This window comes from Mustelus asterias, chromosome 9, assembly GCF_964213995.1.
Source record: "Mustelus asterias chromosome 9, sMusAst1.hap1.1, whole genome shotgun sequence".
In the NCBI taxonomy this organism is placed as follows: Eukaryota; Metazoa; Chordata; class Chondrichthyes; order Carcharhiniformes; family Triakidae; genus Mustelus; species Mustelus asterias.
In genome coordinates, this window is record NC_135809.1 from 15,900,894 (window position 1) to 15,928,674 (window position 27,781).

Consider the following 27,781-nt stretch of genomic DNA (forward strand, 5'->3'; position numbering starts at 1 on the left):
TGCCAGACTGTTACCATCCCAACTAATATTACTACTGAACAAGTCAGATTCCAGGGTTGAACCTGGCTTAGTAGCTCCTAATTTAGATACATGGGGGGGTAGCTGCTGAACAGAGTCACAGGAGTCACCCGCTGAACTTTTAACAAAGGAATAAAACATTTATTAAACGTTATGAATCTGTACATATCTTTACAGATGCATAAGGTTAACACAAGTTACAAAATCCAGCTTAGACTCTAATGTTCTTAGCCAGTATGCAGTACATGTCAACTGCTAGGTAATTTGTACTCAGACACCTCACACTTTGAAACCAAGTGGTAGATGTCACCCGAAACAACTTCTATAGAATCTCAATTCTCCCCAGACACTTGTCACATTGGAAGCCAACTGGTCTCACTGAAACTCTGGGCGGAATTCTCCCGTACGCTCGCCACGAGAATTGTACTGGATCATGGGTGGACCATGCAAAGGTCCATTGACCTTGGGCGGGAATTTCTGGCCTTCGGGTGAGCGTGGCTGGAAAATCTCACCCTCTGTCTTTCACAGAAGGGCTTCCAATCTCTGCTCTTGAAGAATATGCCTTGGAATCTTCTCCCTAACAAGGCTCTCTCTTGGATGTCTTCAACAAAGTTCCCTCTATTGGGTTTCAACCTCTCCATCCAGTATTCTTCTGCTCTGGAGCACCACATGCATTCAGACATCACCTTCCACACACTCTCTCAGATACCCTGCTGTGCCAACTGAACACCACTGTTTCACAGGTCTGTAGGAAGGAGTCACCAACTTTGGGTCATCTTAGATCTCTGGCTTCTCACAAGTCTGTTATCTCAGGTCTGCATCTTGCAGCCCTATCTTTTAACTTGGAGCCTCACTCTCTGCTCCTCACTGTTAAATTTACTTAACAAGACCTTTTCCCAGAATCCTGACCTTTCCCTTTGAATAGAGGTCTTCTTGGAACTTCCTTCTGTTTCCCTCCCTGGTTTTGGGGCCTTTCAGTACTTTAGTTTGGGGCCTGTTCTCTGCAGTCTCCCTTCGTGTCTGTTCCAGCAGGTTCTGTGGAAAAACTCCTTACTTCTGAGTTACATTCTTTCAACTGAACTCAAACTGCTTTCTGTTCCCCTGTGGCTTCTCTATTGCTAGGCAACAGCCCAGTTTTTTACACCATGTGTTTGTCTTAGAGTTGTGAACCTTACTAAAATGCCGACAACTAAACAAATCCACAGATTCACAGACCAACTTCTCAAAAATAAAACCAAAACCCAAGTTCTTCCCATTGCTTGAAGCTTACCCAAAGAACAGCGTCAATAAACTCCTAGATTCTATGCCTGCAGGCTTGTAATTTAAACTATTGAGACCAGTTATCCACAAGTTAATTGAAAGGCCACCATTCATCTCCTTTTGTGTAATGATGGCTTTGAAGTTCCAACTCATTCTGATCGGACAATTTCAAATATTAGTCATCTGATCAAAACTGGCTTCTGAGACGAGTCTTATCTACAGACAGAGGGACCAGGGCAGATTGCAGAAGGACACCAATGAGACAATGGTTGCAGAGAAATGTGGCGCTATCTTTGACTTTTAAGAACCATCCATTGTCAGCCAGTTTGAGAATCAGACTCCGAAACAAACTGCAAGAGATCAAGCAGCCATAGTAGCTAACCTGGTCCAATTTCAACATTCACCTGAGTACCAACCTCCTAGATATTGGAGTATAAGAAACTGTAGATACTTGGATTTCCAGAAAGCATTTGATAAGGTGCCACATCAAAGGTTATTGCAAAAAATAAAAGTTCATGGGGGTAATATATTAGCATAGATAGAAGATTGGGTGGCTAGCAGAAAACAGAGAGTTTGCATAAATGGGTCTTTTTCTGAAATGACAGGGTGTGCCAAGTGGAATCGCACAGGGGTCTGTGCTGGGAACTGAACATTTTACCATTTATATCAATAACTTAGATGAGGGGAGCAAAGGATTGGTAGCTAAATTTGCAGATGACATAAAGACAGGTAGGAAAGAATGCCATGAAGAAGACATATGGAGTTTGCAGATGGATATAGACAGGTTGAGTGAATGAGCAAAAATTTGATAGAGTACAATGTGGGAAAATGTGAAGTTTTTCACTTTGGCAGGAAGAATAAAGAAGCAGGATATTACTTAACTGGAGAACTGCTGCATAATTCCGATGTGCAGAGGGATCTAGGTGTTCATGTACATGAGTCACAAAAAGTTAGTATACAGGTGCAGCATGCAATCAAGGAGGCTAATGGGATGTTCCACTAATTACAAGAGAAACTGAACATAAAAGTGGAGGACCTTATGTTTCTGTTACACAGGGCATTGGTGAGGCCGCATCTCAAATACTGTGTGCAGTTTTGGTCCTCCTTATTTAAAGAAGGATGTAAATGCGGTGGAGGTGATTCAGAGGAAGTTTAGTAGATTGAAACCTGGAATGAGCAGGGTGCGGAGAATAAGTTGGAATGGCTGGGCTTGTTTCCACTGGAGTTTAGAAGAGTGAGGGGTGACTTGATTTATAAGATCCTGAAAAGTATTGACAAGGTGGACGTGGATAGGATGTTTCCTCTTGTGGGCGAGTCCAGAATGAGGGGAGGCCCTAATTTAAAATTAGGGGTTGCCCCTGTAGGGTAGAGATGAAGAGAATTTGTTGTACAACTTTGGAACTTTCTGCCTCAGGAGTCAGCGGAAGCAGGGTCAATTAATATTTTTAAGGTAGAGGTAAGACCATAAGACCATAAGACATAGGAGCGGAAGTAAGGCCATTCGGCCCATCGAGTCCACTCCACCATTCAATCATGGTTGATTTCAACTCCATTTACCCGCTCTCTCCCCATAGCCCTTAATTCCTCGAGAAATCAAGAATTTATCAATTTCTGTCTTGAAGACGCTCAACGTCTCGGCCTCCACAGCCCTCTGTGGCAATGAATTCCACAGACCCACCACTCTCTGGCTGAAGAAATTTCTCCTCATCTCTGTTCTAAAGTGACTCCCTTTTATTCTAAGGCTGTGCCCCCGCGTCCTAGTCTCCCCTGTTAATGGAAACAACTTCCCTACGTCCATCCTATCTAAGCCGTTCATTATCTTGTAAGTTTCTATCAGATCTCCCCTCAACCTCCTAAACTCCAATGAATATAATCCCACGATCCTCAGACGTTCATCGTATGTCAGGCCTACCATTCCTGGGATCATCCGTGTGAATCTCCGCTGGACCCGCTCCAGTGCCAGTATGTCCTTCCTGAGGTGTGGGGCCCAAAATTGCTCACAGTACTCCAAATGGGGCCTAACCAGTGCTTTATAAAGCCTCAGAAGTACATCCCTGCTTTTGTATTCCAAGCCTCTTGAGATAAATGACAACATTACATTTGCTTTCTTAATTACGGACTCAACCTGCAAGTTTACCTTTAGAGAATCCTGGACTAGGACTCCCAAGTCCCTTTGCACTTTAGCATTATGAATTTTGTCACCGTTTAGAAAATAGTCCATGCCTCTATTCTTTTTTCCAAAGTGTACGACCTCGCACTTGCCCACGTTGAATTTCATCAGCCACTTCTTGGACCACTCTCCTAAACTGTCTAAATAGAGAATTCCCTTGCCTAACAAGAATCTAAGGTTATTGGGAGTCAAGGAGGAATGTGGAACTCAATGCAAACAGATCAGCCCATAGTCTTATTGAACGGTGGAGCAGGCTCGAGGGGCCGAATGGCCTACTTCTGCTTCTATTTGGTATGGAAAAATATTTCCAATAATGACAAAAAATTTGCATTTGTGGCTGGAATCAGCGAAATGGTACCCTTGACAATATACTCAGTGCAATTTAAGATCAAAGGTTGCTTTAGTGACATTGTCCTATGGTAACAAAATCATGACATGTTCCTCCACAACCAAGGAATTTTCTTTTAAGCTGTTCATGTCAGGCAGTCTTATTTTTGACTTTGGTCACCCCAATTATATTCAACTGGCACATTTTCCAGTTCAAAGAATCATTACAGCAACTGGAACCGCTTAATTGAAGGGAGGGGGTTGGAATTAAGTAGGGATTGGGTGGTTAAGGGGCCTAGAAGTAAGAGAAGCACCACGGCCTATGATTTCTCTCCCTGGCCCTGCTTTCAGGCTAATGTAAAGGATCTCCTGACACAAAGTCAAACAAGAGACGAGGAGTTATTCATAGATTCCTGGTCAATATTTATCCTTCAACCAACATAACAAAAATAGGGCATTATCACTTTGTGGGCTTGCTATGCACCAATTGCCTTCCATGTTTCTTATATTACAGCAGTCACTACACTTCAAAAGTAGTTCATTGGCTATAAAGCACATCCAATGGTAGAGAAAGGTACTATATAAATGAAGGCGTTTTCTTTAATTTTCATGGACAAAGTGGTACTTTGAAATCCAGTTATTTTATGCACAGCAAGATCCCAGAGAGGTTAGGTAAACAACCAGTGAATCTGTGTTAAATCATAGAATCCCTATAGTGCAGAAGGAGGCCATTTGACCCATCGAGTCTGCACTGACACCAATCCCACCCAGTCCTAACTCCGCTTAGCTACCCTGCTAATCCCTTTAACCTATCACATCCCAGGACACTATGGGTTAATTTAGCATGTCCAATCAACCTAACCCGCACATCTTTGGACTGTGGGAGGAAATCGGAGCACCCGGAGGAAACCCACGCAAACACAGGGAGAATGTGCAAACTCCACACAGGCAGTGACCTGAGCCGGGAATCAAACTCTGGTCCCTGGAGCTGTGAGGCAGCGGTGCTAACCACTGTGCCACCTGTGTTGATGGTGTTGGCTGAGGGAGGAAGATTAGCTGGAACACTGGGAGAATTCGCTACCCTTCTATAATCCAGCGTGATTGGATTCTTAATGTTTACTTGCACATCCTGTCAGAGCTACAGTTTAGCAGTGCAGCTGAAGGATAACACTCTCTAATGTTCGCCTGCAGTCAATAATGGCTGAACAAGGTGAAACAGCTCGATTGTACAGTCTTTGACCATGGGGAAGGTCAGTGCTTTCACCTTCCCCGACATTCCCCACGCTCTTATATACAAAGATGTCAGGATGGTCTCCTCTAAAGGACACAGGAGCTTGGCACTTCCGAATCCCCTTCCAGCTCCGTTCTGATCCCTTACATTATGTACCAACTTACCATGCAAGCAAAGAAACATTTTGCAATCATACAGTGCAGAAGTGGCCCTTCAGAGACGTAAGAAGGTGAAAGGAGTAGGGACACTGCGTCAGACCTGCCCCATGTTCAATCGGGCCTAAAGATTCCGCTATAATGATTTATGCAGAAATTCTCTTTACTGTGATTACTGTGTCAAGGTTTTTGATTGTAATTCACAGCTTGTCTGTTTGCCCTGTTAGAGTATGGGAACCATTGCAATCCTGTAAGGAACTTAAGGGCCAGCAGTAATTCCAAACACACCAATTATCATAGAATCTCTACAGTGCAGTAGAAGGCCATTTGGCCCATCGAGCCTGCACCAACAACAACCTCAAGCAGGCCTTATCCCCGTAATCCACCTATTTACCCTGCTAATGCTCCCCCCTCCCCAACACTCAGGGGCAATTTACCATGGCCAATCCACCTAACCTGCGTGTCTTTGGACTGTGGGAGGAAGCCAGAGCACCTGGAGGAAACTCACACAGACACAGGGAGAACGTGCAAGCTCCACACAGAGAATCACCCAAGGCCGGAATTGGACCCGGGTCCCTGGCTCCGAGGCATCAATGCTAACCACTGTGCCACCATGCCACTCCCTAGGAGCAGCAGTAGGCCATTCAGCCCCTCACGCCTGCTCCACATTCAGTAAAACCATGGGTCATCTGATTGTGGCTTCAACACCATATTGAAAGAAAATTCGTCTCACCTCTGTCTTAAATGGGAGCTGTCTTATTTTTAAACTGTGTCACCATATAGAATCATAGAATCCTACAATACAGAAGGTCATTCGGCCCATCAAGTCTACACCGACCACAATCCCACCCAGGCTCTATCGCCTTAACCCTATGCATTTACTGTAACTAGTCCCCCTAACATTAAGGGGCATTTTTTTTTCAGCATGGCCAATCCACCGAACCTGCACATCTATGAACATAAGAGATTCTTTATGGGCAACACTTTGTATATTTGGGCTATCCAACAATTCTGTTTGTGATTTTCAACTGGATGTGTTCCTGAAATTGTGCCATGTTCTTCGGCAGGCTCTGCTGTTAGTGTAAATGGCCTTTGCAACTCTCTCCTCTGGATGGTTGCCAAGGAGGTCAAACCTCCTCACACCCACACATCCAGTATCACCTCCAGCTCTGCAGTCATCAAACTGGGGACTTAGATGCTGTCCTTCTGCGTGACCTGCACATGGATACTGGTTCCCGTCTCCTCATTTGCTTTGCCTTCCTTTCATTGTTACTTTAAAATAAGGTACACGACCTGACTTTTCCTCACCCCCACACCCACCGCTTTGTCAACCTCCTGCCTGCAAACGAGGAACTTACCGGAATACTCAAGAACAGCTTCTTCCCTGCTGCCATCAGACTTTTGAATGGACCTACCATATGTTAAGCTGATCTTTCTCTACACCCTAGCTATGACTGTAACACCCTCTCCTTTCCTTCTCCCCTAGGTACTCTATAAACAGTATGTTTTGTCTGTCTAGAGTTCAAAAAACAATACTTTTCACTGTATACTAACACGTGACAAAAATAAATAAAGGCAAACCCCAGAAAACCTGGCAGATTGAAACTTAACATTTCAATTCCTTACACAGAATAAACCCTTAAATAAAACTTAAAATTTGAACTTAAGTTTTATTATTAGTGTCACAAGTAGGCTTACATTAACACTGCATTGAAGTTATTGTGAAAATCCCCTAGTTGTCACATTCCAGTGTGTGTTCGGGTACACTGAGGGGGGATTTAGCACGGCCAATGCACCTAAGCAGTGCATCTTTTGGACTGAGAGAGGAAACCAGAGCACCCGGAGGAAACCCCCACAGTCACGGGGAGAACGTGCAGACTCCGCATGGAAAGTGACCCAAGTTGGGAATCGAACCTGGGTCCCTGGCACTGTGAGGCAGCAGTGCTAACCACTTACCGTTCCTATTTGAATATAAAGCAATGAGAATCCCATCAGGTACTTACAGTGGACGACCTCACCTGGTGCCTTATTGGTAGTTGTTTCAGTTTAACTAAGCAATTGATTCTGTTTTCCAAGAAATAGAATTTGGATGGACCTTGGCATGGCAGACGATGCTTGATGTATCTTCATTTGCAGGTTCTGATCGCTTTCAAACCTACCTCATTTTCTCGTCTTTCTCCTCGAGCCTTGAAGATTTTCATGTTTTTGTGTTTGTTTCGAGTTTCACTTCACTGAGCACGCCTTTTACATCATTTAACAATTTCCTGCTTTCCTTGTAAGCAAGTTGCAGTTCATTAAACATGTTCACCGTCTCTCTGTAAGTGACCTGTTTTTCTGCATTCCTCCCCATGTTCAGATTCAAAGGTTCAGTTTATTGTACTGAAGAAGAATTCGACCCAAGATTTAACTTTTCTTTCCTCTTCACAGTTTCTGATTTGATTTGATTTTTTATTGTCACATGTATTGGGATACAGTGAAAAGTATTGTTTCTTGCGCGCTATACAGATAAAGCATACCGTTCATAGAAAAGGAAAGGAGAGAGTGCAGAATGTAGTGTTACAGTCATAGTTAGAGTGTAGAGAAAGATCAATTTAATGCGAGGTAGATCAATTCAAAAGTCTGACAGCAGCAGGGAAGAAACTGTTCTCGAGTCGGTTAGTATGTGACCTCAGACACATACTATCTTTTTCCTGACGGAAGAAGGTGGAAGAGTGTATGTCCGGGGTACGTGGCGTCCTTGATTATGCTGGCTGCTTTTTCGAGGCAGCAGGAAGTGTAGACAGTGTCAATGGATGGGAGGCTGGTTTGAGTGATGGACTGGGCTTCGTTCACAACCCTTTGAAGCTTCTTGCATGTGATGTGACAGACTCTGCCTTAAAAATCAACCAAATGGAAATCAGGCAGGTCTATAAAGAGCAGGCTGTCATCCGAGCATATTATCTCGTAATAGGTATAGATAAAATATACCTCTATGTTTCAAATAAAAGTTTCTAGTTTTGTGAGAATCTTTGCTACAGACATGTCACTACCTAGATAGCCATGATATCGCAAAATAAAACTGAACAAATCACAGCAAAATGTATTTAGAGCTCAATGGTGATAGTTGAATATTAAAATAAACATTATAGTTGTTTGTTAAAACATATTTTATTTGCTGAAACAAGACATTTAATGCTTGGTAGTTAACTGTCAGTCACTACTAACTAGTGCATTCTCCATGGCAATGCCTCCACCAGAGTCCACTTGCCAACTAATCAGTGCTTTCTCCTTATTAAATATAAAGTTGTTCCTTCCCCTGACATTGGTATTCTTGTGATTGGCCTGATGAGTGCAAGATGAAAAACTTCAACAAGATGTTTTTTTTCAGCAATACTGATATAGTGCATGGAAATTTCCAGCCATTCACATTGGTGGGATTTTCTGGTTCCGCTGAGCGCCAAATTCACCGTCCTAGCTTGCAGCAGCAGTGGGGCGTGAACGGTCGGAAAAGTTCGGCCATTATGTGCTGTGGCTATCCAGTAAAATCAGTTCATTCTCTCGACAGTCGGTATCATGATGTCATGTGATGGAGGATCACCATACTGAGATATTAATCCAGTATGAAAACAAAGCTCGTACACAGGTCTCCCAAAGGGCACAATGACTGTGTAAATTAAATCTTCTGCAACGTTTCCTATCACTTTAGGTAAAACAGAAATTTCTCTAAAAATAAAATAAAAGTGTCAACCTTGGCTCAATGATCATTAAATCATAAGATCGCACTCACACCTCTCAGTCAGAAGTTGGTTTGAGTTTAATTTCCGCAACAGCAAATAATCTAAGGTGACACTCCAATGTAATAGGGCAGCAGAGTGATTAGCACTGCTGCCTCACAGCGCCAGGGACCCAGGTTCGATTCCCGGCTTGGGTCACTATCTGTGCGGAGTCTGCACATTCGCCCCGTGTCTGCGTGGGTTTCCTCCGGATGCTCCGGTTTCCTCCCACAGTCTGAAAGACGTGCTGGTTAGGTGCATTGGCCATGCTAAATTCTCCCTCAGTGTACCCAAACAGGTGTTGGAGTGTAGCGACTAAGGGATTTTCACAGTAAATTCATTGCTGTGATAATGTAAGCCTACTTGTGACACTAATAAATAAATTTTAAAACTTTAAAGTTTAGTAGTCAGGGAATGCTGCACTGTCAGAAGCACCATCATTCAGAGGAGGGCCCAAATGTTAACAGGATCCAAGCCAGTCGGTGAAGCAGAAACCGAGACACAGAGCTTTTCTTTATTGGGAGAAATTACTGATTTTGTTTAGTCTCACAGCTCTCTCCCCACACACAGCGTCCCATCAGTCCCCTATTATTGTGTATGCTCAAATGTCTTTCACTCACACATCCTACTTAATATACTATTAACAGATTCCTCTCCTCTTTCTTTCTTTAAACAAAAACCTTATAACACTCAAAAGATTTCAGAACAGACCAAAGAGAAAAAAATATTTCCACATGTCCACAAAACCCATCATAATGCAAGATGCTCTCTTCCAGAACCACAGAGGGCAGTTGAGGGTCAACCACATTGCTGTGGGTCTGGAGTCACATGTAGGCCAGACCAGGTAAGGACGGCGGATTTCCTTCTCTAAAGGACATTAGTGAACCAGATGTATTTTTCCAACAATTGACAATGGTTTCATGGTAATCAGTAGACTTCTAATTCTAGATTTTTATTGAAATCACATTTCACCATCTGCCATGGTGGGATTCGATCCCAGGTCCCCAGAGCATTGCTCTGGTTCTCTGGATTACTAATGCCCAGTGATAATTTAAGAATTCTACTGCGTGTTAAGTTAGATTTAACTTTAAGCAGAAATCACATCTCTTCTGACAAGTGTGCAAGGGTTGTGTGGTGGAGTTGACATAGATATATATGCTTTCAAAACAGCACAGGGGAAGGTCTGGCCTACATCATCTGTCCTAGATTGTGAGTACTGCATCCCACAGGGTGAGCATTTAGGGAAAGGGAAAAAAAAAGTGCCAAACACTGAACTATAATTTAAATGGTAAAAAATTGCAGCATGCTGCTGTGCAGAGGGACCTGGGTGTCCTTGTGCATGAATCACAAAAAATTGGTTTGCAAGTGCAGCAGGTAATTGAGAAGACAAATGGAATTTTGTCCTTCATTGCTAGAGGGATGGAATTTAAAAACAGGGAGGTTATATTGCAGCTGTACAAGGTGCTGGTGAAGCCACACCTGGAGTACTGTGTACAGTTTTGGTCTCCTTACTTGAGAAAGGATATACTGGCACTGGAGAGGGTGCAGAGGAGATTCACTAGGTTGATTCCGGAGTTGAGAGGGTTGGCTTATGAGGAGAGACTGAGTAGACTGGGGCTATACTCATTGGAATTCAGAAGAATGAGGGGGGAATATTATAGTAACATACGATTATGAAGGGAATAGATAAGATATAAGCAGGGAGGTTGTTTCCACTGATGGGTGAAACTAGAACTAGGAGGCAAAGCCTCAAAGTAAAGGGGAGCAGGTTTAGGACTAGTTGAGGAGGAACTTCTTCAACCAAAGGGTTGTGAATCTGTGGAATTCCCTGCCCAGTGAAGCAGTTGAGGCTACCTTGCTGAATGTTTTTAAGGCAAGGATAGATAAATTTTTGAACAGTAAAGGAATTAAGAGTTATGGTGAGCGGGCGGGTAAGTGGAGCTGAGTCCACAAAAAGATCAGCCATGATCTTATTGAATGGCGGAGCAGGCTCGAGGGGCCAAATGGCCTATTCCTGCTCATCATACTTAAATTTGTAAAATATTTTGACAGATACTAACAAATTGTTCTAGATATTTTTCTATTACTGGAACCTATGCATTTTTCTGAATATTTGGTTCATTTACCAATATCTGCTAGAAATCTATTTTAATAATTTGTTTAGCTGCTTCACAATGGCCAATCTTATGCTTTTTAACTAAATTGCCAGCACAAACTAGGAACAGCTTGCACTTATGTGGTGCATTTTATGTAGAAAAATGTCCCAAAGTTCTTTAAAGAGTTACAAATGAGCAGAAATGGATGCTAGACCAAAGAAGGAGACATTGAGAGTGGTGACCAAAGGTTTAGTGGAAGAGTTGTGTATTGAGGATCATAAAACAGCAGGGCGAGGCGGCAAGGCTTTGGGACGGATTTGACATTGTGAGGCCATATGTCTGCCTGATCAACTACCAATGAACTATTATTTAAGAGGTGGGGCGGGCGGGGGGGGGGGGGGGGGCGGGGGGGTTGGTTTAGCTCAGCTAGCTGGATAGCTGGTTAGTGATGCAGAACGACGCCAACAACAAAGGTTCAAATCCCATACCGGCTGAGGTTATTCAGCCCCGCCTTCTCAACCTTGCCCCTCGCCTGAGGTGTGGTGATCCTCAGGTTAAATCACCACCAGTCAGCTCTTCCCCCTCAAAAGGGGAGAGCAGCTTATGGTCATCTGGGATTGTGGCGACTTTGCCTTTGCTCTTAATGTCATGTTGCGGTGATTATGAAGTTACATTGTTCCTGGTACACTCTGCAAAACAGTCACTTTTCTGTCTTCAATGTCATAAGGGCGAAATTATTAAACATTTATGATAGCAAAGTCCAAAAGTAAACACAGCAGATATGATATAATTTGATATAATGTGATATAAAAATAGAAAATGCTCAGTGGCTCTGTCAACATCTGTGGAGGAATAAGCAGAGTTGATGTTTCAGGTCATCAAATGAAAGTTCAGAGACTTGGGCTGTTGGTTCTGTTTCTCTCTCTCTCTCTCTACAGGGGCTTACTGAGCATTTCCAGAATTTTCTGTTTTATTAGTATAGTCCAATCGAGCTTGGATCCTTTTTCAAAATTGAAGCAATCAATTACTATAAAATCAGCAATATTATATCTAGAGATTTCAAAAGTAACATTTATACACACTTCATGTCAACTTTTGCAATATTAATTCCGATGTCCAAAATTATATTGAGAAGTGCTGATGTTCTTGCCAGTGGAGGCACCACAGCAGCACCACTGGTCGGAGGGTATAGTTGCAGCAGGGTATGTTTGCACAAACAATTTTCATTATAAGCATGAATATAATGCACAACTTTAAAATGGTGCCTTCAGTTAGGTCTGCGTGCCCTGGTTTAATCATCTCCTTGCTCCACCTGAAGACCACACTTGGACCTGACTTCTAGCGTTAACACGAGGGGAGATATTCCACAACTGAGTGGTTTTGCATCTTTCTTAATAACAAGGCTGGGACCAGGTAAGGTAGTATCAAACAACACTCCATATTAACATTAAACCTCAATTACTGTTCCCCTTGGAGAAGAGAAAATTAAGAAGTGTCCATAATCATCTGGGGTGGGGACAGAGTAGATCGGGAAAAACTGTTCCCACTGTGACACTGGTTAGCATTGCTGCCTCACAGCGCCAGCGGCCCACGTTCGATTCCCGGCTTGGGTCACTGTCTGTGCAGAGTCTGAACGTTCTCTCCTGTATCTGCGTGGGTTTCCTCCGGGTGCTCCGGTTTCCTCCCACAGTTCGAAAGATGTGCTGGTTTGGTGCATTGACCCGAAAAGCCACCGGAGTGTGGAGACTAGGGGATTTTCACAGTAACTTCATTGCAGTGTTAATGTAAGCCTACTTGTGACACTAATAAATAAACTTTAACTTTAAACTTAAACATTGGTGGAAGGATCAAGGAGGAGGTGATGCTGATATAAGGTGATTGGCAAAAGAAGCAATGGCAACATAAGCGAAAATCTTTTTATGCAGTGAGCAGTCAGGATCGGAAATCAACTGACTGACATTGTGGAGGACATATTCAATCAAGGACCTCAAAAAAGAATTGGATCATTATGGCACAGTGGGGCGGTATGGTGGCTCAGTGGTTAGCACTGTTGTCTCACAGCGCCAGGGACCCAGGTTTGATTCCTGGCTTGGGTCACTGTCTGTGTGGAGTCTGCATGTTCTCCCCGTGTCTGCGTGGGTTCCCTCTGGGTGCTCCGGTTTCCTCCCACAGTCCGAAAGACGTGCTGGTTAGGTGCATTGGCCATGCTGAATTCTCCCTCAGTGTACCAGAGTGTGGCGACTAGGGGAATTTCACAGTAACTTCATTGCAGCGTTAATGTAAGCCTTACTTGTGACACTAATAAATAAACTTTAATCTTTGAAGAGGAAACATTTACAGGGCTAGAAAGGATGAGATGGGACTGGATGAGTTGCTCTCAGAGCTGGCACAGGTGTGACGGGCTGAATGGCCTCCTTCTGTGCTGTAACCATTCTATCATTTGGCAAATGACCTAATACTGCACACAGGAGCCCTGACAACTGGATATTGCTCATTTCAAAATATGAGCAACATTTGGCAATACCACTCACCTGATGAAGGAAGAGCACTTCCAAATAAATCTGTTAGACTTTAACCTGTTGTTCACAGAATACTAGAGTGTAAAAGCGGCCCTTCAGCCCATCAAGTCTGCACTGACACATGAAATGCCCTGACCTGTCCACCTAATCCCACTTGCCAGCACTTGGCCCATAGCCCTGAATGTTATGACGTGCCAAGTACTCATCCAGGTACTTTTTAAAGGATGTGAGGCATCCCGCCTCCACCACCCTCTGGGCAAAAAGATTTTTCTCAAATCCCCCCTAAACCTCCCATCCCTCACTTTTAACTTGTATCCCCTCGTAACTGACCCTTCAACTAAGGGGAACAGCTGCTCCCTATCCACCCTGTCCATGCCCGTCATAATCTTGAACACCTCAATCAGACCGCCCCTCAGTCTTCTCTGCTCCAGAAAAAACAACCCAAACCTATCCAACCTCTCTTTATATCTTAAATGTTCCATGCCAGGCAGCATCCTCGCAAATCCCCTCTGCACCCCCTCCAGTTCATTCACGTCCTTCCTATAATGTGCCAACTAGAACTGCACACAGTACTCCAGCTGTGGCCTCACCAAAGTTCTATCCAACTTCATCATGACCTCTCTGCCTTTGTAATCTATACCCCGATTGATAAAGGCAAGTGTGCCATATGCCTTTTCCACCACCCTATTCACCTGTCTTTGTGTCTTCAAAGATCTATGGACAAACAGAACAAAGCGACCTTTGTTCTTCGGAACTTTCCAGTGTCAGACCTTTCATAGTATACTTCCTTGTCAAATTACTCCTTCCAAAAGTGCATCACCTCACACTTTTCAGGGTTAAATTCTATCTGCCACTCATCCACCCATTTGACCATCTCGTCTATATCTTTCTGTAATCCAAGGCACTCAACCTCACTGTTAACCACCTGACCAATCTTTGTGTCATCGGCAAACTTACTGATCCTACCCCCCACAGTCATCTATGTCATTTATATAAATGACGAACAAAAGGAGGCCCAGCACAGATCCCTGTGGTACGCCACTGGTCACTGGCCTCCAGTCACTAAAACAGCCGTCTGTCACCATCCTCTGTCAATTACGAATCCAGCTTGTCAGATCACCCTGTATCCCACGTGCATTAACCTTCTTAATAAGTCTCCCATGTGCGACTTTGTCAAAGGCTTTGCTGAAATGCATGTAAACTACATCAACCGCGCTACCCTCATCCACAAACTTGGTTACATGCTCAAAAAATTCAATCAAATTTGTTAGACGTGACCTCCCTCTGACAAAACCACGCTGACTATCCCTGATCAAACCTTGCCTCTCCAAATGGAGATAGATTCTCTCCTTCAGTAGTTTCCCAATCACAGATGTGAGGCTCACTGGTCTGTAGTTCCCTGGCTTGTCTCTGCAACCATTCTTGAGTAGTGGGACCACATTAGGTGTTCTCCAGTCCTCTGGCACCTCCCCGGTGGCCAGGGAGGAATTAAAAATTTGGGTCAGAGCCCCTGCAATTTCCTTCCTTGCCTCCCATAACAGCCTGGGACACAATTCATCCGGACCTGGAGTTTTGTCCACTTTTAAGCCCATCAATACCTTATCACTCCCTATGATAATTTTCTCTAGTGTCTCACAATCTCGTCTCCCAAGTTCCGTAACTACCTCCTCATTCTCATGGGTGAAGACAGATGTGAAATATTTGTTTAACACCCTACCAATGTCCTCTGCCCCCACCCACAGATTTCCCCCTTGGGCCCTACTCTTTCCCTGGGTTATCCTCTTCCCATTGATATACTTACAGAATATCTTAGGATTTTCCCTACTTTTACCAGCCAGAGCTTTCTCATATCCCCTCTTTCCTCTTCTAATTGATTTCTTAAGCTCCATCCTGAACTTTCTGTACTCCACTAATGCCTCCACAGACTTACTCCCCTTATACTTGTTAAAAGCCTCTCTTTTCCTTCTCATTGTATCCTGAATGTCTCTGGTCCTCCATGGTTCTCTGGGTTTGTTACACCATCCTATTACCCTAGGGGGGAACATGTTGGGCCTGTACCCTCCCCATTTCAACTTTGAACCACGCACCCCCCCTCCCTGCCCCCAAACTGCTTTTTTGTAGATTTCCCCACAAGTAACTCATTCCAGTCTACCTTGGCCAGATCTTATCTAATTTTGTTAAAATCTACTCTCCCCCAATCCAAAACCTTTTTCTGCAACTTGTCAATTTCTTTGTCCATGTTGTGATCGCTATCACCAAAATACTCCCCCACCGACACATCAACCACCTGTCTGACTTCATTCCCCAGAATTAGGTCCAGCACAGCTCTCTCCCCTGTTGGATCCTCTACATATTGACCGACATTTTCCTGTATACATTTTAAGAACTCTACTCCATCCAAGTCCTTTACATGATGGCTATCCCAATTAATGTTGGGAAAACTGAAATCACCCAATATAATTACCCTCTTATTATTTTTACACCCCTCTGTGAATTGTGCACATATTTGCTCTTCAATTTCCTGCCAACTATCTGGAGGTCTATAATAAATACCTAGCAACGCAGCTGTCCCTTTTTTATTCCAAAGCTCTACCCACAAAGCTTCATTTGATGCCCCCTCCAAGATATTATCTCTCCTTAGTGCAGCAGCTGCTTCCTTAACTAATAATGCAATGCCTCCGCCTCTTTTACCCCCTCTTCTGTCTCACCTGAAGATTCTATATTCCAGGACGTTGAGTTGCCAATCCTGCCCCTCACTCAACCACATCTCTGTGATGGCTATTATATCATAATTACACATGTCAATCCTCGCCCCTAACTTTTTACCTTTATTACTCCTGGCATTAAAGTAGAGGCCCTCCAGCCTGGTCTTACTCTCTTGAAACTTACTACCGCTGTATTCCTTCTGACCTAATTGGTGTTGTGAGACTTACTGCTGCATTTCCAAATAAGCAACTGAGGATGTTCAGACATGGGAATTCACAGCTAAATATTGGTTTCCCTCCCAACTCTCCATTTTTAACTTTCCACCCAGAACAGTTGCAACATAGACCAACATCTCCAGCTGAAGGACATAAGAACATATGAGCAGGAATAGGCCATCTGGCCCCTCGAGCCTGCTCCGCCATTCAATAAGATCATGGCTGATCTTTTCGTGGACTCAGCTCCACTTACCCGCCCGCTCACCATAACCCTTAATTCCTTTACTGTTCAAAAATGTATCTATCCTTGCCTTAAAATCATTCAATGAGGTAGCCTCGTCTGCTTCAATGGGCAGGGAATTCCACAGATTCACAACCCTTTGGGTGAAGAAGTTCCTCCTCAACTCAGTCCTAAACGTGCTGCCCCTTATTTTGAGGCCATGCCCCCTAGTTCTATTTTCACCTGCCAGTGGAAACAACTTCCCTGCTTCTATCTTATCTATTCCCTTCATGATCTTATATGTTTCGATAAGATCTCCCCTCATTCTTCTGAATTCCAATGAGTATAGCCCCAGTCTATTCAGTCTCTCCTCATAAGCCAACCCTCTCAACTCCGGAATCAACCTAGTGAATCTCCTCTGTACCCCATCCAGTGCCAGTGTTTCCTTTCTCAAGTAAGGAGACCAAAACTGTACACAGAACTCCAGGTGTGGTCTCACCAGCACCTTATACAGCTGCAACATAACCTCGCTGTTTTTAAACTCCATCCCTCTAGCGATAAAGGACAAAATTCCATTTGCCTTCGTAATTACCTGCTGCACCTGCAAACCAACTTTTTGTGTTTCATGCACAAGGACAGCCAGGTCCCTCTGCACAGCTGCAATTTTTTGCCATTTAAATAATATAGTCCATTTTGCTGTTATTCCTACCAAAATGACTGACCTCACATTTACCAATATTGTACTCCATCTGCCGGACCCTTGCCCACTCACAAACTACTTATATCTCTTTGCAGACGTTCAGCGTCCTCTGCACATTTTGCTCTGCCACTCATCTTAGTGTCATCTGCGAATTTTGACACACTGCACTTGGTCCCCAACTGCAAATTATCTATATAAATCGTAAACAATTGTGGTCCCAACACTGATCCCTGAGGCACACCACTAGTCACTGATCGCCAACCAGAAAAACACCCATTTACTCCCACTCTTTGCTTTCCTGTTAGTTATCCAATCCTCCATCCATGCTAATACATTACCCGTAACACTGTGCACCTTTATCTTATGCAGCAGCCTTTGGTGCGGCACCTTGTCAAATGCTTTCTGGAAATCCAGATACACCACATCCACAGGTTCCCCATTGAGAACATTACATGTGCAGTGGACAAAGAATTCCACCAAATTCGTCAAACATGGCCTGCCCTTCATGAACCCGTGCTGCGTCTTCCCAGTGGGACAACTGATATCCAGATGTCTCGCTATTTCTTCCTTGATGATAGATTCAAACATTTTCCCTACTACAGAAGTTAAGCTAACCGGCCCATAGTTACCTGCTTTTTGTCTACCTCCTTTTTTAAACTGTGATGTCACATTTACTGTTTTCTAATCTGCGGGAACCACCCCAGAGTCCAGCAAATTTTGGTAAATTATCACTAGTGCATTTGCTATTTCCCCTGCCATCTCTTTTAGTACCCTGGGATGCATTCCATCAGGGTCAGGAGAATTGTCTACCTTTAGCCCCATTAGCTTGCCCAACACTACCTCCTTCGTGATAATGATAGTTTCTAGGTCCTCACCTGCCATAGCCTTCCTGTCATCAATTTTTGTCATGTTATTTGTGTCTTCCACTGTGAAGACCGACACAAAATACCTGTTCAATGCCTCAGCCATTTCCTCATTTCCAGTTATTACATCCCCCTTCTCATCCTCTAAAGAACCAATGTTTAATTTAGCCACTCCTTTTCATTTTATGTATTTGTAGAAACTTTTCCTATCTGTTTTTATATTCTAGGCTAGTTTACTCTCATAATCCACTTTACATCTCTTTATAGCTTATTTCGTGGCTTTCTGTTGACCTTTAAAGATTTCCCAATCCTCTAGTTTCCACACTAATCTTTGCCACTTTGTATGTTTCTAACTAATGATTAATTTCTCACATCAACTTTGGCTTTTATTGCTCGTCTTTTGAAGTTAAAAGATCAAATATTCCGAATAGCCAAACTTACCGAATTTTCTGCAATGTAAATCTGTGTGGTTGAGATCAATTCAACAAGATCAAATAGAATCAAATTTAATTTGAGTCCATAGTTAAGATCAAATTCTTTTTCCTGGACTACAATATGAATCAGCAAATCAATGTGTCAAGCTTAGTTTCCATGACTGTAAATCCTCTGTATAAACAAATAATGTTGTGGTATAAAGAGTGTGAGGAATCTATCTCTGCATAATCATTTAGGACTTGTAATATTGAGACAACAAATTATTCCATGAAACAAATTAATGTAATTTCTATTTGTAATTATAATCGCACTGATGTTGGAACATCAACAGAGCAATAAATGTTAAGAAAGAACAACACTAAAAACCCTCAATTTGGATCATCAGACCATCTTCATGTTAGGAACATAGGAGTAGGCCATTCAGCCCCCTGAGCCTGCTCCACCATTCAATATGGTCATGGCTGATTGGACGTTTCAATGCCTTTTCCACCCACTATCCCCATAACCCTTTATGTTCATCAGAAATCTATCACTTTCCATCTTAAACATACTCAATGACTGAGTTTCCACTGCCCTCTGGGGCAGAGAATTCCAAAGATTCACAACCCTCTGTGTAAAGAAATTTCTCCTCATCTCGGTCCTAAGTGGCATCCCTCTTATTTTGAAATTGTGTCCCCTGGTGCTCGACTTCCCAATTGCAGGAAAAGTCATATCTAAATCTTACCCTGTCTACTCCTTTTAGCATTTTGTAGATTTCAATGATATCACTAGAGCTAGGAGGGGACATGAGAAGTCCTTGGCGGGTTGGATCAAGGAAAACCCCAAGGCTTTTTATTCTTATGTGAGGAATAAAAGAATGACCAGGGTGAGGTTAGGGCCGGTCAAGGACAGTAGTGGGAACTTGTGTGTGGAGTCAGTAGAGATAGGCGAGGTGATGAATGAATACTTTTCTTCAGTGTTCACCAAGGAGAGGGGCCATGTTTTTGAGGAAGAGAAGGTGTTACAGGCTTATAGGCTGGAGGAAATAGATGTTCGGAGGGAGGATGTCCTGGCAGTTTTGAATAAACTGAAGGTCGATAAGTCCCCTGGGCCTGATGAAATGTATCCTAGGATTCTTTGGGAGGCAAGGGATGAGATTGCAGAGTCTTTGGCTTTGATCTTTGGGTCCTCGCTGTCCATGGGGATAGTGCCAGAGGACTGGAGAATGGCGAATGTGGTTCCTCTGTTTGAGAAAGGGAATAGAAATGACCCTGGTAATTATAGACTGGTTAGTCTTACTTCGGTGGTTGGTAAATTGATGGAAAAGGTCCTTAGGGATGAGATTTACGACCATTTAGAAAGATGCGGATTAATCCGGGATAGTCAGCACGGATTCGTGAAGGGCAAGTCGTGCCTCACAAATTTGATAGAATTTTTTGAGGAGGTAACTAAGTGTGTTGATGAGGGCAGGGCAGTTGATGTCATATACATGGATTTTAGTAAGGCGTTTGATAAGGTCCCCCATGGTCGGCTTATGATGAAAGTAAGGAGGTGTGGGATAGAGGGAAAGTTGGCCGATTGGATAGGTAACTGGCTCTCAGATCGAAGACAGAGGGTGGTGGTGGATGGAAAATTTTCGGATTGGAGGCAGGTTGCTAGCGGAGTGGCACAGGGATCAGTGCTTGGTCCTCTGCTCTTTGTGATTTTTATTAATGACTTAGAGGAGGGGGCTGAAGGGTGGATCAGTAAATTTGCTGATGACACCAAGATTGGTGGAGTAGTGGATGAGGTGGAGGGCTGTTGTAGGCTGCAAAGAGACATAGATAGGATGCAAAGCTGGGCTGAAAAATGGCAAATGGAGTTTAACCCTGATAAATGTGAGGTGATTCATTTTGGTAGGACTAATTTAAATGTGGATTACAGGGTCAAAGGTAGGGTTCTGAAGACTGTGGAGGAACAGAGAGATCTTGGGGTCCATATCCACAGATCTCTAAAGGTTGCCACTCAAGTGGACAGAGCTGTGAAGAAGGCCCATAGTGTGTTAGCTTTTATTAATAGGGGGTTGGAGTTTAAGAGCCGTGGGGTTATGCTGCAACTGTACAGGACCTTGGTGAGACCACATTTGGAATATTGTGTGCAGTTCTGGTCACCTCACTATAAGAAGGATGTGGAAGCGCTGGAAAGAGTGCAGAGGAGATTTACCAGGATGCTGCCTGGTTTGGAGGGTAGGTCTTATAAGGAAAGGTTGAGGGAGCTAGGGCTGTTCTCTCTGGAGCGCAGGAGGCTGAGGGGAGACTTAATAGAGGTTTATAAAATGATGAAGGGGATAGATAGAGTGAACATTCAAAGACTATTTCCTCGGGTGGATGGAGCTATTACAAGGGGGCATAACTATAGGGTTCGTGGTGGGAGATATAGGAAGGATATCAGAGGTAGGTTCTTTACACAGAGAGTGGTTGGGGTGTGGAATGGACTGCCTGCAGTGATAGTGGAGTCAGACACTTTAGGAACATTTAAGCGGTTATTGGATAGGCACATGGAGCACACCAGGATGATAGGGAGTAGGATAGCTTGACCTTGGTTTCAGATAAAGTTCGGCACAACATCGTGGGCCGAAGGGCCTGTTCTGTGCTGTACTGTTCTATGTTCTATGACCTCTCAAAGCTCCAGAGGCCCAGTTTGCCCAATCTCTCTTTAGAAGATAGTCCCAACATCCCCGGAACAAGTCTGGTGAACCTTTGTTGCATTCCCTCTATGGCAGTAATATCCTTTCTGAGGTAAGGGAGCCAAAACTGCACACGGTACTCCAGGTGCAGTCTATCCAACCTCCTATACAATTGAAGCAAGACCTCACTACTCCTGTACCCAAATCCTCTTGCAATAAAAGCGAACATTCCATTAGCCTTCGTATTAGCTTGCATGTTAGCCTTCAGTGACTTATGGACAAGGACCCTTTGTACATCCACACTTTCTAATTTCTTACCATTAAGGAAATTCCCTGCACATTTGTTCCTTCCAACAAACTAGATTACCTCACATTTTTTCACATTGTATTCTATCTGCCATGTTCATGCCCACTCACAGAGCCTGTCAAAATCCTCCTGTAGCCGCTTTGCATCTTCCTCACAACACACATTCCTGCCTAGCTTTGCATCGTCCGCAAACTTGGAAATATTACATTTGGTCCCCACATCCAAATCATTGATACATATGGTGAACAGCTGGAGCCCAGGTACTGTTTCTTGCAGTACCCCACTTGTCACAGCCTGCCAATGTGAGAATGATCCATTTATTCCGACTCTGTTTTCTGCTTGTTGGCCAATCCTCAATCCATGACAATATGTTGCCTCCTGTCCCATGTTCATTTATTTTGCTAATCAGCCTCCAATGGAGGACTTTATTAAAAGCCTTCTGGAAATCCATTTGTGCTATGTCCATCGACTCTCCTTTGTCATTGTTGTTGGTAAGATCCTCAAAAAACTCCAACAAGTTCATCAAACATGATTTCCCATTCATAAATCCATGCTCACTATGCCCAATCAGATTATGATTATCCAACTGTCCATTTATCACATCCTATATAACAGAATCCAGCATTTTCCCTACTACTGATGTAAGGCTAACAGGTCTGTAGTTCCCTGTTTTCTCTCTCTCTCTCCCCCTTCTTAAACAATGGGGTGACGTTTGCTACCTTCAAAACTACAGAAGCCATTCCAGAATCTATAAAATTTTGGAAGATGATCACCCCGGTGGGCGGCGCAGTGGTTAGCACTGCTGCCTCACAGCGCCAGGAACCCGGGTTCGATTCCCGGCTTGGGTCACTTTCCATGCGAGTCTGCATGTTCCCCCCATGTCTGTGTGGGTTTCCTCCGGGTGCTCCGGTTTCCTCCCACAGTCTGAAAGACGTGCTGGTTAGGGTGCATTGGCCATGCACATTCTCCCTCAGTGTACCCAAATAGGTGCTGGAGCGTGGTGACTAGGGGATTTTCACAGTAACTTCATTGCTGTGATAATGTAAGCCTACTTGTGACACTAATAAATGAATAAAATTAAACAATACATCCACTACCTCTATCACAACGTCTTTCAACACCCTGGGATACATAATATCAGGTCAGGTCACGGGGGCTTATCAACTGAACAAGCGCCGGAGTGTGGCGACTAGGGGATTTTCACAGTAACTTCATTGCAGTGTTAATGAAAGCTTACTTGTGACTGTGGTGAACCATCGTTGGTTCCCACTGGATAGTACTGAGCCAGGATCTGGCCAGTACTACAAGGATGTACATATGTTACTGTTGGGTTGTGCTACTTGTTGCTGTTGGGGTTAGGGTGGGGTTGTTACACCTTTGTACTGTAATGTTGTGGTACATCCCAGTCGGGCTCCGCCTCCTGGGAGAGGTATAAAAGTCCCTGCTCTGGCTGGGACCCCTCAGTCTGGGATCGTGTATATAATTATTGGCTGCTTCATTACAGGAAATAAAAGCCTTTATTTCCCGAGCATCTAGCCTCGTGTTTGATAACGCGCATCAGTGACACAATAAATAAACTTTAACTTTGTCTGTGTGGAGTCTGCATGTTCTCCCCGTGACGGCGTGGGTTTCCTCCGGGTGCTCTGGTTTCCTCCCAAAGTCCAAACATATGCAGGTTAGGTGCATTCGCCGTGCTAAATTCTCCCTCAGTGTACCCCAACAGGCACCAGAGTGTGGCGACTAGAGGATTTTCACAGTAACTTCATTGCAGTGTTAATGTAAGCCTACTTGTGACAATAATAAATAAACTTTGACTCCCTGGTGAAACAGAGATATAGCGATTGTAAATAAACAGATTGGATAAACATGCAGGTTCAGTCTTACCAGAACAAAACAACCCTGTTATATCCTTTTCTCCAGAAAGCTCGAGCAGTCCTTCCCCAATCAGGATACAAATTATCTTGAAGCATCATATCTGTAACCTTCATTGAAATAAAATGGAAGCAAGTGTTACATCATTGCTCAGAGGATTATTTGTTCCATTTTTTTTTCCTTTTTTTGTCCTGTGTGCATTTTTCCACTTAGTCAAGAAATGTTATTAACAGTGTTAAAAGCTTTGGCATTTCAATATGTGGCCTTCATGAAGCAAGTAGACAGCTCATTCTGTGGGAAACGTGGTGTGCAAGAGCACCTGAGACTATGATAAAAATGCATAATAAAATGTTAAACCATACTGTGATCTTTTGCAGTGTTACAGCATTCCTAATCGTTTTCACTTTCTTTGTGAGCTGAAAGTTCCCCATTCTTATGAATAGGCCAATATTTAAATACCAATTAAAATTTAAGACATCATATAGGGTATAGAAACACAGAAAGGAGGAGCATGAGTCGGCCATTCGAGTCTGCTCCGCCATTCAATATGATCATGGTTGATCTTTCTATCTCAACGCCATTTCCTGCTTTCTTCCCATACCCCTTGCTGCCATTAAAATCTAAGAGATTATCTACCTCTTTCTTGAATACACCCAGTGACTTGACCTTCACAGCCTTCTGTGGCAGAGAATTCCACAGGTTCACTACCCTTTGAGTGAAGAAATCTTTCCTCATCTCAGTCCTAAATGATCTAACTCATATCCTGAGACTGTGTCCCCCGCTTCTAGATTCCCCAGCCAGAGAAAACATCCTTCCTGCATCTAGTTTGTCCAACCCTGTTAGAATTTTAACATGTTTCAATCAGGTATCCTCGAATCCCTCTAAATTCGAGTGGTAAAAGAATATGCTCCAGAGCACAGGGCAACTTACAACTTTTTAACAAGTACTTTCACAGGATGTCAGTGTTGCTGGCTTGGCCAGAATTTATTCCCCACCACTAATTGCCCTTAGGCTGGTGGTGTTGAGCCACCTTCCTGACCAACTGCAGTTCATGTCTTGTAGGTGCAGCCACAGTGCTGTTAGGAAAAGGGGTCACAGGATTTTGACCCAGAGACAGTGAAGGAACGGCGACATAGTTTCAAGTCAGGTTGGTAGGTGGCTTGGAGGGGGACTTGCAGATGGTGATGTCCCCATGAATCTGCTGCCCTTGTCCTTGAGATGATAGAGATCCAGTTTTAAAAGGTACTGTCAAAGTCTTGGTGAGTTGCTGCAGTGCATCTTGTAGATGGTACATATGGCTACTACTGCGTGTCGGTGGTGGAGGGAGTGAATGTTGAAGGTAGGGGATGGGATGCCAATCAAGCGGCACAGTGGTTAGCACTGCTACCTCAGTGCCAGGGACCCGGGTTCAATTCCCCGCTTGGGTGGAGTTTGCAAATTCTCCACATGTCTGCGTGGGTTTCCTCCGGGTGCTCCGGTTTCCTCCCACAGTCCAAAGATGTGCGGGTTAGGTTGGTTGGCCATGCTAAATTGTCCCTTAATGTCAGAGGGAACTAGCTAGGGTAAATGAATGGGGTTATGGGGATAGGGCCTGGATGGGACTGTGGTCGGTGCAGACTCGATGGGCTGAATGGCCTCCTTCTGCACTGTAGGGATTTTATGATTTTATGAAGCGGGCTACTTTGGATGGAGTCAAGCTCCTTGAGTGTTTTTGGAGCTGTACCCATCCAGGCAAGTGGAGAGCATTTCATCACAATACCCACTTGTACCTTGTAGATGGTGGAGAGGCTTTGGAGAGTCAGGAGGTGAGTTACTCACTGCAGAATTTGCAGCCTCTGAACTATTCTCACAGCCACTGCATTGATATACAGAAAGCCAGCATAATACATGATCTCTGAAAAAAGCTCCAACAATGTACCAAACAAATAAAAAGTAGTTTTTTTACCCCTGACACCCACGTATGTATTTTGTGAAATATATCGTGCTATTTATCTGATGACCGTAAAAAGAATTAGTTTGCTTAGAACAATGACCTTACCCTGTCAGGTAAACCAATGCACGTAGCATCAGCAATGCTGGTTTACACTGTCAAACGGGGTCATTTTGACAACAGCAGCAGTAACAACAACACTTCCTTCACAGCAAATTAAAACATGTATTACAAAACCCATTTAATTCAGTGCTGCTGAAATCGTTACTTCCGCTGCATTTTCTAATAGCATGTTCCACAAATAGACGAGTAAAAATTGCTTGTTGCAAGAAGAAAACAGGGACAATTTTCAAATTCCGGAGCTGGAGGTTTATGCAATGTCACCCCACGACAAACCTTTAATGAGAACTTGCAATATTGGACTGACATTCAGAAGCAGCAACCTCTCTGATGAGATGGCAGTTGCCAGCTAGGAACAGGCTCCTGGGTGTCAGGCAGCTGGTTGTTGTGTCCCCAGACTGCTCGGAGCTTTTACTTGTCGACAGCACTGTCAGATCAGTGTCAGGTAGGTTACAGCCACGCAGAACGCCTCAGAGAGGGACAACTACTTCAGGCGGAATTCTGTAACTGGAAAGGATAATTACCTTTTATTTAAAAATAAAACCAACTGCTCCACATCTCTGGGGCTTCTTGGGAAAATTAGAGAAGTTGGAACCAGCAATAAACCCGCAGAACTGCTCCAGATCACAGTTACATCAGATACAAGATTAATACTATAAAACCATTTAATAGTTAACCATTTAATAGAACGCAACGATCCACCGTGGTTAGCACTGTTGCCTCACAGCACCAGGGACCCCGAGTTCAATTCCCAACTTGGGTGACTGTGCGGAGTTTGTATGTTCTCCCCGTGTCTGCGTGGCTTTCCTCCGGGTGTTCCGGATTCCTCCCACACTCCAAAGGTGTGCGGGTTAGGTTGATTGGTCATGTTAAATTGACCCTAGTGTCCAGGGGGATTGGCGGGGTAAATATGTGGGGTTACGGGGATAGGGCCTGGGTGGGATTGTTATCGGTGCAGGCTCGATGGGCCGAATGGCCTCCTTCTGGGAGTAGGGAATCTATGATTCTATGTGAAATCGGAGAAACTGGGGTTTAATCGTGTTTAAATCTGAATTGTTTGAAATGTCCAATTCTATTTAGAATTTAATATTTAACAATTAATACCTAACCAGGATTATTAGTCTGACAATACTCACAAGATATTATTTACATCAGGCATTTATGCGGGAAAATCATTAGCCTTCACTTGAGGATAGGGGGTAACTGAGGTCAACATTTGTTCTCATCAGATTTTCACTGAACATGGCATGACATTATGGTTAAGGCTCGATAGTCAGAGAAGATTATTTATCCCAGCGAGGGAATGGTGTAATCATTAGAAGCACACAGAATCCCCAAGGGGCAGAGATTTAGATGGAATGAAGAAAATTCAAAAGAAAAAAATTAGTTCAGAAGAATAAAATTATTCTCTTGAAATTGAGGGAGCTGCGTTGTGTACGTATAGTTAGTGCTGCAATCTAACCCCAAACAGGGAAGCCATTGGTGGTACTTACTGTACTGCTTTGCAATTCCATAAATCTCAAAACAGACCCATCGGTGTACTTTAAGGCAGGAGAGAGAGAGAGAAGAGAGAAAGAGGGAGGAAGAGGCTCAGGCCCATGGCGGCACGGTGGCACAGTGGTTAGCACTGCTGCCTCTCAGCGCCAGCAACCCTGGTTCAATTCCCGGCTCGGGTCACTGTCTGTGCAAAGTCTGCACGTTCGCCCCGTGTCTGCGTGGGTTTCCTCCGGGTGCTCCGGTTTCCTCCCACAGTCCAAAAGTCATGCTGGTTAGGTGCATTGACCATGCTAAATTCTCCCACAGTGTACCCAAACAGTGTGGCAACTAGGGGATTTTCACAGTAACTTCATTGCAGTGTTAATGTAAGCCTACTTGTGACACTAATAAATAAACTTTAAACCTTAAAAGTATGATGAGGAAGAGTTTCAGGCAACTGTTTCAGGCAAATTGCAGATATATGCATTCAAGCTTCCACGTCCCACAAGTAGTAATATATTACAGCCCAGTGCCCACCCATTCTTGCTATTCCACCCACTGACTCACCTCCTCCCCACCCTCAACTGGTCTGCCCTGCTGGTCAGCTATTGCGTCTCATCAACAAATAGTCCATTTTGTAAATGCAGCCCATTGAGTAAACATTAACATTGCCCAGAGCAGAAAGCGACTTGGAGGCTCCTGGCCAATGCATTGGGCGGTCGCTGATTTCTGCACCGACCTGAAAGCTTTCTCCATTTTTATAAC

The 27,781-nt window shown here is 43.8% G+C and overlaps 1 protein-coding gene across 4 annotated transcripts in view; it reads right to left on the reverse strand.

The window, feature by feature from the left end:
• tmem117 (transmembrane protein 117) overlaps positions 1–27,781 on the reverse strand; it is a 319,128-nt gene that overhangs the window by 95,042 nt on the left and 196,305 nt on the right. For all 4 annotated transcript variants that reach the window (XM_078219733.1, XM_078219734.1, XM_078219736.1 and 1 more), the window contains exon 5: positions 23,503–23,600. In XM_078219733.1, the coding sequence (XP_078075859.1) occupies positions 23,503–23,600 (98 nt within the window). The remainder of the gene's footprint in view (positions 1–23,502; positions 23,601–27,781) is intronic.